General features: G+C 39.9%; 1 protein-coding gene across 1 annotated transcript; it reads right to left on the bottom strand.

The window, feature by feature from the left end:
• Positions 1-3,444: 3,444 nt before the first annotated feature.
• LOC149288526 (MAP kinase-interacting serine/threonine-protein kinase 1) lies at positions 3,445-15,523 on the bottom strand. The gene is made up of 11 exons (XM_089491684.1): positions 15,412-15,523; positions 14,022-14,119; positions 12,442-12,521; positions 11,257-11,330; positions 8,608-8,712; positions 8,146-8,201; positions 7,676-7,771; positions 6,100-6,294; positions 4,387-4,551; positions 4,042-4,085; positions 3,445-3,658 (listed from the first exon to the last, which is right to left on the bottom strand). The coding sequence occupies exons 1-11, from the start codon at positions 15,509-15,511 to the stop codon at positions 3,445-3,447; spliced, it is 1,227 nt and encodes a 408-aa protein (XP_089347810.1). The 5' UTR covers positions 15,512-15,523.
• Between the last annotated feature and the right edge of the window lie 731 nt (positions 15,524-16,254).

Here is a 16,254-nt window from a genome sequence, read left to right as displayed (position 1 = left end):
CACCAACGCCATGTCCCACATACTGACCTCAGCCCAGCAGCTTCCGCTCTCAACACCTATGTAGAGCATTAACGGGACTTACTAGGAAGCTCTCATGTATAGACAGCAATCCGTATACAAGGACACTTTAAGACACCATTAGATTTTAATCATTTCTTGTCATCCTCTATAATCTTATCCAGATCTAGAAATCAGCCGGGAGCAACAACTATAAAAATGCCCCTTCATCTCTCACCAATGCTCTTTGCCACAAATACGGTATTTAAGGTTAACATTTTCCTTCTTCAGAGTTTTAATATCTCAGCAGCCTATTCTTTGCCGCTTCATATAAAAAAAAAAATGTAAAAAAAAAAAATTTAAAAAAGAAAAAAAACCCAAAACAGCGGTTTTTTGAAATACCTTCGATGAAGGATCATTAGAAAAAAAAATTAAAATACTAAATCAACCACAAGACAATCCAATATCCCTACACAACCCTCCCATCTAATAGTTGCTATGACAACTTGTTTCCATGGAAGGAGAAGAAAAAAAAAAAGCCCCCTTGTTCAAAGAAACATGGATACGCTCCAATCACATTACAGAAAATCGGTCAAGTTTGTCATTTTAGACATAAGGACTCTTGTGACAAAGCAGTTTATGCACTTCAGAAGAATATCCCCGGGCTACAGCCACCGTCCACAGAGAAAAAACGCAGGATTTAAAGTTTCTGTATCTAATAGCTACTGTGATTACGTAAAAGTAACGGGGAAGAAAAAATGACTGAGCTACGAAGCTGGAAAAAATATAACGTTCATGGAAAATATTCATGTAAATGTCCAAAGTCAACAAAAAAAAAACCCCACGCACAAATAGATAAAAAAATAAATAAAATAAAAACTCCCAAGAGGCTCTATACAGAAGGGACAGTCCCTTCTTCCATGGAGCACAGAATCTTTGGCGAGTACAAGTATTGGTGCGCTACAGACCTAACTTCATTCAATAATGTGTATAGTAACAGCGGTCCCTCTTGGGTCATTTGATATGTAAACTAATAAAATACCATGTAATTATTGCAGTTAGTATCTATAATATGAATATAAACAGCACAATGTTTACCTGCAGCTCCCCTCCCCCACTAAATGCAGCATTGGTACCGTTAAATGTCCAAGCCTTTCCAGTTAATATTTGAGTTTTGCCTCATTTTGATGGGAACCCCCAATTGTCCAAGACACAAAGGACGGAACCGAAACCAAAAAAAGCTTAAAGGAATAAAACAGCAGCTTACTTCAACGGCCAGCCCTATTATATTAGAGTAACCCTAACCCACTACAAGTACTTTTAATATGAATTCTCCCCCCAAAAAATCAAATAAAATCACTTACCGAACACGGAAGTTACAGTCCTGCTTCGTCCTTCATGATTTGACATTTCTTGCCATTCATTGGCTGCTTGAAGCTGTCAATCAGCGGCAGGAAAGTGATCTCTTTGAAATCTGAACAGACCCCCTGCACGGTGTCCACCAATCAGCGCTGGAGCTGGTCACCAATACCCGATGCCCTATGCATTTGCAAAACAGACCATGCGGCTATCACGCATACGACTGCGCCCCTTTAAGGTTAATTTGCTTAAACAAACGTCCGCAACCAATGTCTTGTCTACGTGGAACCTCTGGGCAGCGACAATGTATATAACGGATTATGTATATACTAGTTTTGCCATAAAAGACTCCCGTCTCTGATGCATCAGTCCCTCTTTTATACCAAATAGATTTCAAACACTACGGGCCGTTTTAATAGATGAATTTAGCGATACTAAAACCTCTCCCTCAGTTAATGCACTTAAGTTGAATTTATACGTTTTTCTTTGTACTCCATTGGCTTCTTCGTATCCTTTATTTTATACGTTCTATTTGGATGGACCGTTCACCTGAATCACTCACACATTACAGTAAGATTACATTTTTTTTAATTTTTATTAAGCAGGGGAGTGTTGAACGACACCACTGGTTTTAGTTCGTTTACCAATATGGTTATTCCTTCCATCCCCCAGCTCTTTAACGCAGGACCGTTTCCTTCATAGATGCACGTTTTGTGAGGGCGTCCATATACCCGATCAAGTAGTGATGAAAACACAATGGATCTGATAAGATTGGCATTAAGAGCCTCACAAAGATGCGGCACTACAAGCCAGCGCTGGAAATTTGGGCAGCATCTTCACGGCTTCCATCTAACTTTCACGTTTACTTGTAATTTGGCAGAGAATTGGGGTCAGTTGTATGCAGGACTCTTATTAAAAACCCAAGACATCACGGCTGTTTGGAACACCAAGGCATTCGTTCTGGCCGGTAGATATGTCTTGTTATGTATTTAACTCAGTACAAGCGTAATACCGAACCTCTGAACACCTAAACGGCGAGTTTAATATTTCTCTCTTCAGCGCACAGGCTTGGGGAGTAACTAATATCTATACCTAGCAGCACATTATCCTATAAACCTCAGGCTTAATGTAATTACTAAACATTTAGTAACGCAGCCGAACTTTCTCCAAGGAAAATATGTAGTGGTTATATGAAACTGCTTTCCATGCCTGAAGGTGCAAGATAAGCTTAGCCAAGGAGGAAAAACCCACGGACAAGGCTTTCATAAAACAAAAACTTGTTGCATTTATTTTAGTAATATGTATTAAATAACATTGACAAACAGACTCCATTCCCTTCAATATCTTCACATTTTGCAATTAAAAAAAAAAAAGTCGTCCAGAGTTTGGCAGATTTGTCACAAGTGTTACCGTGACAAGGTAGCTACATATGTCTACATCATACATTCCTACTTCTTTACAAAAACGGCTCCCCCCCTGTATAAAAATACTTTAAGTGATAAAAAAAATATTTAACTTTCTGAGATGAGTAGAAGAAAAGCATAGTGACCCATCTTTATTCATCGATGGTATTTGAATAGAAAAAAAAATAAAGATACAGTACATATTCAAAAATACAGTGAAACTTCAGCTAAATGTGGCAACAGGCTATCAAAGATTTAAAAGACATTTTCAAATAATAAATAAGGACACGGAATGGGGTGAAGGGGGGGCTCTCCCAAAATGAATTAATACGCTGTTAAGTGCTTGAGCAGAGTGCAAAATATCCAGGTTTCTGTAGTACCCAAACTCTGCACACCGGAAACTCAGGAGGGACAGAGTTAATTGCCACAGTTATTCAAAAGACTTTTCCCCGTTTATATAAAAAAAAAAAAAAAAAAAAAAGCAGTACCACTGCTTTCGTTAAATGAGAAGCACCGGTCTAAGTTAAAAATACCACGTTAAAAGTGGCAAGTTAAAATAAATTGGAACGCAACCTGCATTAACCTTTCCTACTGCTGAAGGTCAGGTTAAAACCATTGCTACATGATATCCATGTCAACGCTTAAAGATGGAAGGCATGTGGGGCTATTTGGCTACAGCGGCCCGTCAGGCAGTTAGCGGACCACTGCCCTTCCTGGCATGGGCTTGAGCCCGTCGCTTCGCAAGGCGAGATTTGGATGGCGGAGACAGTCTCATCGAGCAGATGGCATGAATGATGTTCTCGTGTTCCTCGATCAGGTCGCTGTCGTGTTGCGAAAGCTGGCGCTTCAGGGCAATCGCTTCGGCTGCAAAAAGCGTCAGGTCCTTCGTACTGCTGTTCCTGATATAAACAAATACATCGAGATGTTAGATGTCCCGTTACAAAGGCGAGACATTTTTAAGCAAAGGCAAACCCAAATCTACACAGAAAGCCTTGTAGGATTATGTGCGTGTGATATATAACCCGAGATGTATGCCACCCTGGGCACATACCCTGTGGTCAGATTATAGTTATTCCCACTGAAGAGTATGTAAAGAGTTTATTGCAATTGTGCAGAGACAAAAAGCCTTAACATTTCAAGTTGAAAAGAGTGTGGACGACAACTCTCATCATTCTCAGCAACTTCTATTATAACAGTAAGGTTTTAATAAAGATAAGGGAAGCATGCGTGTGTGTGTGTGTACATTCTGTTGCTACATAAAAGTTGAGCCCTAAACCATTACCTTTGGAGCAGCAGTGGGGTTGGTAATCCTCGCTCAGGGGCATCCTTAAAGGAAAAAGAAAATCCCATGATTAGAACCTAGATGGGTGATGGACAACGAGGGGTATTCATTAACATGGAGTTTCAAACCACAGCAAACTTCTTTATTTTGAAATAGCACAAAGTAAAAAAAGTCTTGTTGGTTCTGTAAGTTTGTAAATCTTTTCTACACATCCATGTACTAAGCTACTTGAAATCATTCACCAATAATATAAAGTACCATATCTTGGGTTTTAGGAGTTAAATACAAGGGGGGGATCCCTTCTTATATAACGAAGAAACCTATATGATTTGCAATCAGACTTACCCCTTGCACCCACGGGTGCTGGAGAACTTGCGCAGCACTCAGACGTTCGTTGGCATCTCGAACCAACAGCTTGGAGATTAAATCCTTGGCTTGGCTGGAGATGCGCAACCAGTCCTTCTCAGGAAATTCATATTTGCCCACCTGGATACTCTCAAACAGTTTGTTCTAGAAAATGCAGAAGTATTAAGGGTAAAAAAAACAAAACAGGAAAGGTTAGTTGGAATAAACCAAACAAAACCATAAGGCCTCCTGTCCGGCCTTTTCTCCAATATCACGGGACACTTGCCCGGAGTCACCAGTTTCCCTCATTCACAGTCAGGTTCCCAAATTTGTATGGCACAACCAGCTTCTATTTTTACTTTACAAAAGCCTGAGACCTGTGACAAACTTCTCAACGTTCTGTGTTTTTCTTACCCTTATATAAAAGCCTTTACAAAAAGGTTAGCAATAAGACTGGTAAGAGAATAGCTTCTGTAAACGTGCCAGCATTTCCAACATGATCTCCAACGCGTGACGCGAGACAGAAAGCTTAAATTATAAGCTTCTCCCGACGACGATCTTCTCCAGTACCTGCCATTTACTTTCAAAGACCTGCTCTGTGCGCGCGGTGGATAAAATGTGACATTTGAAGGTCAAAATATGATCCTCAAACATTTCCGTAAGATGGCAACAGGAGTTCAACGAGAGAACAAGAAGAACATGTTTGAACGTGGAAAAAGAAAAATGGAGAGCTAATAAAATGTGACCTCTTGGAACAAAGCACATAAAACCGGCCTACTAGTTTTGAGGGCTGTAGTGAAGAAATTGGGTTGGACAGATCCATGTTGACCATGGATCTGTCCAACCCAATTTCTTCACTACAGCCCTCAAAACTCAACATTTAGAGACATAAAAATGTTGGAAAGCAGTCGTTTTATTGCACTTGCAAAGCCTCCTTTAGTATTTTATAGAAGTGTAACCATTTGTTCCGTGCCTCTAATACCCTTATTACAAGCCTGCAATAAAAGTTTGGTTCTTGCAATAATAAAAAAAAAAAAAAAAAAAAAAAGAACAGCCAGGTGTCACAGCCTATGATATCTTCTAGAACTTACAAACTAGCAAAATGAAAAGAAACCGGATCACAAAAAAAAAAAAAAAAAGTTCTGTAGATTTATACTGTTGGCTCTGCAGGGAAAAGATAGAGCGTTGCCTTTGTTGGTAGTTTATCAAACGCAGTAACAGAACATATACAACATTTTTCATCTAATTGAATTCTAGTAGAAGATTCAGAGACCAAAGGAAAATAACCTTAAATTTAAGAGCTTAATGCAAATCGAGAAGATTGCCCTTTAAACCGCCTTGCCACAACTTGCACAGCCCAAGTTACAAGAAAGTCGACTCAAATGGTTATCTGCCGGCAAATTCTATGTTTCAAAAAGACCAAGCCATGGCTCTAAAAACCAGATAGGTTACCCAAATGCCTTCTATCCCCGACTTTTTTTCAACTTGCCCTAAAACAAAGTTTGTCTCGAGTTAATATCCTTATGCCTTTTCGACACATGCTTACATGCAATCACTAATGGGGGTTTTGGTAAGTGATAACCGGTTGGTTCCACTTGGCAAGTTTTACACCCCACAGGTAGCCATCAACGTGGGCAGTCGTGCTAAGTAAGGAAAGGCCATAGGCGTACAGCGAATCCAAGTTTATATACATAAGAGGCATTACAGAATTACCTGGCAGACTCTGCAAACTTCTCCTCTGTCCCAGCCGCAGTCTGTGCCGCAGTTGCCAACGAATGGCGGGTACCCGCTCAGCATTATATACAGAATAACGCCCAGGCTCCACAGATCACAACGCTTATCGTAGAAGTTGGCTTCCTCCGTGAACACCTCGACCACCTCGGGGGCCATGTACTCGGCAGAACCACACTGCAAAGCGGGCGTCAACAGGGAAATCATGTTCAATCCATAATAAGTACACGCGTATTTGCAGACAGACACACAACAGCGGTTATAAGCCAACATTTTCTGGATGCCACAAAGAAAAATACTAGTAATTACCAGCAAAAATATACCAGCAAATGGGAATACTGGGAGGTGACACTACATATATTATAAATACATTTATAAAAAATGCAGTGTTTTTAAATACACTATATAGACGTGCGTTTAAACTTAGAAATGTCCTAGCTTTTGTAAGCAAAAATAAATACGTCCATTAAAACATGAAATACAGCACAGACATTGTTAATGGTGCAGTGAAATACAGTACCTAGAAATAGCTAATTTTTAATGGAACATCCTCATAATCATTACCGATATCCAAGTGCACAGAACTGATTGAAACCAACGTATAAAGGAAAATATAAGATTTCCCTCTTTCATGTTCAGGGATGGTTTTGTTGGAGGAGAAGCTTGTTGCCAGGTAACAGGACGCACGATGCGGAGTATTTACTTTGAGATATATAGAATTAGATTTAAGCATAAAGATCAGAACGGGATGTAGTAGAATGGCCAATATCAACCATAAGGCATTCTCTTGTAAGAAAACCATGCAAGAAAAATTAACAAATGTTTTAAATCAGGAGAAACATTCACATTTTTACAGCAAAATATTAGGTTTTGAGGCAGTCTTTTTTCAAATGAATGAATGAATGAATGAATGAATGAATCTGGGGGCTCGTTTTAATGGGTTGGCCACAAAGCAAACCAGTTTAATGCCATTCCATTCCAGAATGTGGCTGGTAGTTTTGCGATTCGGAACCTATGCACGAAGCAAGCCGAGCTGAAGCCAGCATTAAGAGTTCTTAATTGGCAGTACGATTTAGGAACCTGGCCTGAAAGCAGAGTTAAATGGAACAATTCCCAAGTCTGGCTGAGAAACACAGTCCTGCAGCTGTGGGGTTACAACTCCCAGCACATTAACCTCCATATCAGTAATCAATTCTCATTATAACAACACACTGCTGCTTCAACGTAACGGCGCTCTGTTAATGTTCAGGGTTAGTTGAGGATCGCTGCAGTAAACGTGTGTGCGATAAAGTGACTAACCTAAACATTGACCACAAAAATACTCAAAAACTTATTTACACAACGCTGTTGTAGCCAGATTTTTGTAATATTATAATCAAATTTCTTGTGCGGCCGCGACATCACCATGTGGCCCCAGAACCCGTGGTGCAGAACAGTGGATTATTTGCATAGAGTATACTGTATGACATCAGCGTGGCGTACAAAGCTGCGTAAACAAATGGCCGCGTTACATCGAAACGCCACATTCCTTAACGCACCGGAAGGCAAGGGCACTTACCGGCGTGGTTAGCTCTGGGGTCGTTATAGGGGTACACGCACTGTTCAGTTTCACACCACTTCCGAGGTCAAAGTCACAGATTTTCACTGGTGACACCTGGGAAGAATAAGATTATAGAAGGGTTATGTATAATTAAAATAAAAAACACAGAAGGAGGGTCTGTAGGATGGTCTTATCACCATAGCAAACACACCGGTGCATTCCATTGGTCGCTGTGGAAATAAGACAACTTTTTGAACATGTATCGATAAACGAGTAATGTGCCAGAAAAGTGTTTTTTTACGCAAAGCGTAAAAACCTGTAATTAGTACATTTATAGGGTTTTTCCAGGAAAAGTTTCCCTTCAACACCAGCTGGTTGACTATATCAGAAACGTAGTGTTAAATAGGAACAGAGGAGCTCGATAAAAATGGGAAAATAAAAACAAAACTGGAAGATTTACAGAAGTTTACTGGAAGAATAAAATTTACCTTATCTTCAAATTCACATAATATGTTTTCTGGCTTTAAATCTCGATGTGCAATACCTAATCCAGGAGGGGAAGCAAACCGGTAAGAAGATTGCAAATTTTTATAATTCCTAAAGCAGCGTATTATCGCATTTCTTATACCTCTTGAGAAGTCACTTTAGAACTAAAAGGGTCCATGCACTAGAATTGGGGGGGGGGGGGGGGGTTAAGTGACGCACAGAAGATTTTATAGTACATATTCAACAGGGTCAGGCATAATGGATAACTAATATGCTGCCAAAAAGGATATATATTCCATGCATCCCAGCTAGAGACTGATGTGCACTCCTCAGCAAGTTACAGATAGCACAAGACAGCAGAGAACCTACTCTCCGCATAGCCGACCCTTGACCCAACATCTCCTCGCTCGTATTTTATGGCTATACGCACAGACACAGAATTGGACTACATTTATTTTACTAACCTTTGGTATGAAGGAAATCCAGGGCAGATGCGATGTCTCTTACAACTTTACTAGCTTCTCGCTCATTAAAGTGCTTTCGACGCTGTATGTGAGAGAGCACAGATCCTGGAAAAATACAGACAAGAAGGAAGCCCGTGTGATTACCCGCCAGAGAGCCGTATACAAAAAGCAATATAAATTATATATATATATATACACATACATATATATACATACATATATATATATACACACACACGCTATAGATTGTAATCTCACAAGAGCAGGGCCCTCTTCTCCATCTGTACCATTGTTAATGTTCTTGTCACATCCAGATTATAAACCTTTGAGCTGGGCCGTCTCTAAATAACGTATCGGTTTGTCTTATGTGTCAGTTCCAGTTCCGTCAGACCGTTTAAATGTATGGACTGTAAGAAGCTCTGCATATACTGTTGACGCCATATAAATAAATGATCATTTTGTATAGCGTATAATTTTAATTTTTAATTTGTCCCAATTGTAACAGAGCTATGGCGTCCATCGATGGAAGGTTCCGAGCTGCATAATATATAAATCGCCAATTTCTTCTATGGTCTAGTAATTTCACGATGCATTATGTAGGGCCAGCTTTGCCCTTCTCGCAGCCAAACCTCATTGGAGATGGCAATTTATGATGCGTAAGGAGGCCGAAATGCCTTTTTCTGCAAATGCCACAGAAAAATGATTTTATATAAAATATGAACATTTGTCCCGTGGCTCCCAAACCAGTCTAACACAGTGACAGAGACTTATGAAGCCTGATTTAAAAAGGATACCGCCACGTGAACCCATCATGGCGCTCCGACAGTCCTTCGCCATCCAATATACATCGAAAATAAACACCTCCTCCCCCAAAAACAAAGGAGGGTTCTATTTTAATTCCTTTTCCCTGAGCAGCTGCGCATGGATTACCTGCTGCGATGCAAGACTATCATCATCATCATCGCCACCCGCTCTAAGAGTAGCTTTTGGATAAGGTGAAATTAAGCAAACAGCAGGGAACAATACATAAAACATACATGCAGCATAGCTTGCGCATTACGAATGCATTAATAAAGTCTCATCATTCCGTGATCAAGGAAGACATTACCTTTCTCCCCCCCCCCACCCTGGTTAATCAAGCTACTGAACGTTGGAGGAGGGGGCCCCGTTCCCGTGCCGGGGAGCCGTAGGAATCACTCACTATTAAACCTATTGCCGATGCGTAGTACGTCTCCTCCGATGCGGGGTTTATGAGCGTGTAGCAGTTTGACGCGAGAGCTTTTAATTGCATTTTTACAATCCACCCATCTCCAATTAAATACACAAACAAGTCATTAACGAGTCAAATAATACTATGGGGGATATTTTTTATGAAAACCCATCAGCGTCAGGATTACATCTCCAAATGTGGTGCTTCCAACAGATGAAACATAACGTTCCTGTACCGAAGGAGCGATGACATCTCAGACCTACCAAGATCTACTACTACTACTACTGAGCGCACCCCTATACCCATATATGTTCTTACCTACAGCACGGTTGGAAACACTCTGCAGTAATGATATGTTGAGAGGCCTTATCTTTATAAATTAAGTAATTTTCGCGCATTAGCCATTTCTGCTCAGAATCAATGGTATAAAGGAGGGTTACGCAAGACTACTTGGATATAAACGGCAGAACTGAATTTAGCCTCACTGCATGAACAAACAGAAAGGCATTTATGCGAATGAATGGTGAAAGACGGGGACACAGAAAACATTGCAAACTGATTGCACAGCAGATGTTCTCAATCCATGATTTAATGAGATTTTAACCCCAGACAGCTTTACAGCCATAAAAACCCAACATCACTGACATACTTTAGATAAAATATATATCACAATGGTAAGAAGTGTATACAGAAAAAGATGCTCCACGCAAGTACCTGGGGTGGCAGGTGGATTTGTGGCCCTAAAAGAAGGGCAGGATTAGCCACCAAGCAGCTGGTCCGCTCAAAGACAAGATAAGACAGTAAGTGTTACACTTCAAGACCTTTCGGGTAGCACCGATTTTGGTTAAGTTAATGAAGCCGGATTAGGAAGGATTCTATTGAAGACCACGTTCATATATAATATCGGTATCCACAATCAAAAATTAAGCCACGACGCCAGTGACAGAGAAATTGGGTCGGGTATAAGCAGGAATTGGTAAAGAGGTGTGGAGGGGGGGGATAAATAAAAAGGACGCTATCTACAACCATCTCCTCCTCGGAAACCTACTTCTTTTCATTATCTAAATGACAGGTAATTGTGAGCATGTAGAGTACTTACATGAATCTCCAGCTATCATACCAATTATTCGTACTCAGATTCTGCCGTAAATAGTATTATGGATCATCCTCTATACCAGGATGCGTAATCATTCAAACACAAGTCCTTCCTCAATTACTCTAACAAGTGTGAATCACGACAGATGCACTTGGCACTTTCACAGCCTTTAAACCTTGGATTTTACCAGGGAATATCAGAAGACCCTGCATTTCTTGTCGAGGTATAGTGTATTCAACTGATACAGATTCCATTCAAGCAAGATCTTATTCATTCCCTTCTCTCGCCCTCTTCTCTATTTCAGTTTTGTTATAGTTTAATCTTCCAGCATTCAGTACTCTACCTCCTCGTAACTTCTCGAACACCAGGTAGAAACGCGCATCGTCTTCGCAGAATTCTATTAACTCCAAGATGTTCCTAGGAAAGGATTTAAAAGGACAAAAGTTAGGCGAACGGCTTTAATTGAACAGGAACCTCGCAGAGGATCATGAGAGTTGAATCTTAACAATACTGTTGAACTATATGTTCCTTGGCCCTGGTCCGGCTGATCACATCTTAAATAAGCATTTGTAGGTAGACCATAAACACCACAGCACTTAATGGTTTGCCAGGAGTCACCGCAAGCGGGATTAAAACAGAATTCCCATGAATCACACCGTTTCAGTGGTTGAAGAACTACATGTTGCCGATCTCATGATTTACACCAATGTTTCCATAACTTTGTCCAAAGTCATTAGTTTCACTCGGCTAATACATCTAATTCCAATTCATCCTATAAACCGAATCCTCAAAAACCTACCGCAAAAGGTTTGAAAATGTGATTCAGCTCAATGAATGTGCCCGGCTATATAGAAGCGCACCGTGACAAACTGTTTTATTTACATTTTGCTTGGATTAAGAGATTTTCTTATACAGACAAAAACTCTACAGCGATTTTTCGAGTTAAAGGGTAACGACAGGATAACTGGAGACCGCACAGCAAATCTTTACTCTGTTGACACATTAGTTATCTCCAAATCACACTGCCGTTGGCAACGCCGTGAGGCTGCTTTTGGACTCTAGATTGGCTTTATTTTATGATAAATGTTTGCTTACACACCTTCACCATCTTCCAGGGTTATACGCTCATTAACTTTTGTACACAGCAATACATTCAAAGCTTAAGGACCAACAACACGCTGATCCTTCCAGTCCAAAGTGCAATTAGTATTACAGAAACTATTCGCCAAACTATAGCTTGAGCAGTTTGGATAGTTATCTTGGGTACCTGTCCACTCTATTGCTATTTTACAGATTAGAAAAAAAAAAAAATGAAATGCAAACATTTCTTCATTATATTCCTTTTAAAATTTGGCACCAATAACAGGAAGGCTTTATCGAATGCATGGGTTATTATACGGTTATTAGTTATTCACTACAGTTTATTGTATATTAGTTTAAATCAATGAATATACCATTTGTGCAGTCATATAGGCATATGATAGATTGCGCACACACACACAAAAAAAAAAGTTTACAAAACACTTACTTGTTGCCTTGACATTGATACAAGGTTTCCACTTCACGAAAGACCCGACTCCGACTGTGCCCAGCTTTCTTCTCTACGATCTGGGGGGGGGGGGGGGGGGACACAAAACATTCTGTGAAGAGATTTTTGTTAACGATCCCTTGGCAAGAGTTCATTAAATGCTACATTTTTAAATGACAGCGGATAGTCCGACCCACTGAAAGATTACCAAGAACGCGCAAGTGCTTTAGAGTCATACGTGGCACATCATTTATGACGGATGCGCTGAACACGGTATAAGACGGAAAGGATAATGAAATATTAGGATGTGAGCGGCTCGAACTTGTTAAATGAAATTCTGGCATCTGGGAAAAGAAGTTTAACAGGAGCAAGCGGTGCTCGTACACGATATCCACCTACACAGTCACAACGAAGATTCCACCGACCAGAAGTGGGTTTTTTTTTTTATCTCCAAAATGACAAAATAAACCATGTCGTCCGACCTTTCCGAGGAAAATAATTAAATAAAACCAAAAAAAAAAAACAAACGACAGTTTTCTTTGGAGTCATTAATCAATCAGAGGGACAACAGTACAGAAGGTAAGCTTTTCATAAGACAGAAGCAATTTAACACTTATGTTATCATCATGTGTCAGACGGTCTCACAGGTTTTCCATTTCAAGCATTTTTCATACAAAAACAAGCACTCGTGTTCTTTCAGAATGGTCACTCCGAGCCAAAGCCATTTGGCATTCCATGCTCATTTTTTATAATAATAATAATAATAAATAAGTACATAGTAATTGGCTTAAATTGAAAGGTCAAAGTCTGGGGAGAAAAAGTTTGCCAGCTGCCACTTATGGGGTCCACGCAAATGATATAGTTTGGAAGCTAGATTTGAAGTCTCAAGAAACTATAAACTTAGCAAACAGGTTGGTTTAATGCCTCCATGTAAGAGTTAACAGGGAAAGTACAATGTGCAACGCTTCAGTGAAACATATCGGCAGAGTCTTCGCGTTTATACGCTGTATTGAAATGTTTCGTCACAATGACTTGCATCCTTTCCTGTAGAACGCTTAAGTTCCTTACATTCGCAAGACCGTCGGTGATGGAACAATTTTTTCGTGTACACAAACCACTAAGCTATTTTATAAACTGACCTAGCTTTAAAAAAAAAAAAAAAAAAAATAAAAAAATTATACATACAAACACACATACCACACAGTATTTGCTCAATTACAAGACGACCCTCATAAGTTGACCACCCAAAATGTAAATATTAAATTTAGGAAAAAAGAAAAAGCCTGAATATATGACTACGCTATAAGAAAAGAGTTTTATTAGTAAATATCAATTCACATGTAAGCTATTTTTTCATATTGAATAAAGACCGATTTTTTTTGCCAACCTGTCCCCAGTTATGCCTTATACCCTATACCCTCCTTATATGCCACTCTACCTCCCCATCTATAAAAATTCCCTGTTGCATTAATCAGTCTACTCTACTGTAGAAGCATTTTGCATTGAATCTGATAACATTCAGCTGAAGAACGCTTGGAGTTTCACCCGAATGGTACGACGCGTCAGTGTATTTTATTTACCTTCACGGCGTAATCTTTTCCGTTCTGTAAGCTGATACAGCCCCGCACTTTGGCGTAAGCTCCCTCGCCCAGAAGCTCGTCCGTCAGCTTGTAAAGGTCTGTCAAGGGAGAAGCTTATGAGTTATCACTGGAAATGTTATACACTCTACAAGAATCTGCTTCCTCTTTACCCTCAAAACTACACTTTTTTTTTTTTTATATAAAATATCAATATATACACATAATAGCATGGAAAAAAGGACAATTCCAGCTGCGCAACATAATTGCAAAAGGGATTTTCTGGTGATCAATTACCCTTTTAAGCTTAATTTTGAATTAGCGGACACAGGAGTGATGGGAGTGAGAGGACCATTGGCACATAGGAGCGATAAAGCGCCTCTGTACGCCTAGAAAGCGCCTCCATAAAAAAAAAAAAAAAAAAAAAAAAAAAAAAAAAAAAAAAAAAAAAAAAAACTTTTCCAGCTTCAATAGTAGTTTACAATAAGAACTTCTACGCTGTATTTCAGATGCGTTTGATGTTCTATTAAGGGACAAAGTGTTTCAAGAAGGACATTTCTAACTTCTAAGTGACCCCGAACTATTAAGCAGTGGTATATATACACGCCTAATAATTAGAGGTGCTGTTCCATTTGGCCAACTGCGGTCAGTAAAAGAAAAGGTTGCAGCACGCAATGACATTGTGAAATGGTTCATTTCTGTTTAGAAACAGTTTTATTTCTAGCAGATCTGCAATACCTTGACACACGCCAAGAATTGTGAGCTTCTACTAAAACAGGCAAACCGAGGGATTTGGGTCACAGACTATCAATCATACCTCTAAATAGACATTAGAAGGGGTTTGTTCCACTTCAAAAATATTATTAACTGCACTTTCTATTATCTTACACAAATACATCATTTTATTCGCCCTCCAAGGGCATAAAAATACAAACTTAAGAGCCCTTCACAGTCGCTACAGCAACAACCCAATCAACGTCTGCATTTGTGTCGTATAATTAAGCGTTCCGCGAAACCTTACGGGGGATTGAATTATTTTCTGGTTAAAGAACAGCACCTTTAAATCAAAGCAATGGCAAAAGGGTACAAAAAGAAAAAAAAATATGAAACTTTCAACAAACAAAACATTGTTTGACATCATGAACTCCTCCAAACTCCAAGCTCAGTTCTGTTTAATAGAACATTTCCAAGAACAGAGAAACCAAACCACTTTGTGATGTAAAGCCCGCAGTGGCAGCAAAGCACTCGGAAGACACTCGAAGATAAGTTTTATAAACAGATGCCGGCATCGTCCTCCCTGCAAGATGATCAGAGACGGTGAAGACTAGGAGAGCGGCCGTCTCCACTCGCCTAGAATGGTTCACTATGTGTACAAAAATAAGGGTATAGAGACCTGCAAACTTCCCAGTAAATCTCTCCGTATCCCGGGTCCTTCTCTTCTTCTTTTTCCTTTTGCCCGCATCGTTAATGGAGAGGGGCTGACTGCTGACCATTTCTGCGTAAGAAGAACAAGGTCAATGAAACCATTGCACGGGTTAGAGAAGCAAGGAGGTTAGAGAAGCAAGGAGGTTAGTAAACACTGGTCGAGTCTCATGGGGGGGGGGGGGGTAGAGAAAGCAAGAAGATACTATATTTAACATTTACCCAGAATACCATATTATGCGTTCAAAGCACACCCTGAACATTTTTTTATCACTGCAACCAGTTTTAGGGCCGAATCTGGGAAGTTCACAGAGAGGTGAATACATACAGTATATGTTGATATCACTGAACTCTTAAGAACGGAAACCCTTTTTTCAGACTTAACATAACGGCAAGCCTTGTTGTTTTACTTGAATCGGATGGCAGGAGTTGTTGGTATCTTATTATGTTTATTAAAATTTAAGGTGCCAGCCACCAACAAGGGCCACACATTTACCCAGATCTGTTCCGGTCCTGTGTAGTAAAATAACTGTGTTCCGGGCTCTGGAAAAAGTTTTAAGGAGGATTATTCTACCTGACCGAGCTTTTCAAAGAACCTCTGATCTACGGTTTGCAGAGAAAGATATTTTCGCCATCCGAAGCCGCGGCTTAAAGATATTCATTTCCACGACAGACGCGGGAAGCTCTGGGATGTGAATTATTGAAGCTCCAGAGTCTTCAGTATAATACGGCTCTTTCTATGCAGACGGAGTACTATTTACAACCCCACATGTCAAAAGTGGGTGATTTGTTACCCCGGGGCGAGCCAGACCCT

Source organism: Sceloporus occidentalis, unplaced genomic scaffold (assembly GCF_023333645.1).
Source record: "Sceloporus occidentalis isolate IW3139 unplaced genomic scaffold, rSceOcc1.0.p SCAF_51, whole genome shotgun sequence".
Classification (NCBI taxonomy): domain Eukaryota; kingdom Metazoa; phylum Chordata; class Lepidosauria; order Squamata; family Phrynosomatidae; genus Sceloporus; species Sceloporus occidentalis.
Note: the sequence above shows the minus strand (reverse complement) of the source record. Positions and strands in the feature narration are given on the sequence as shown.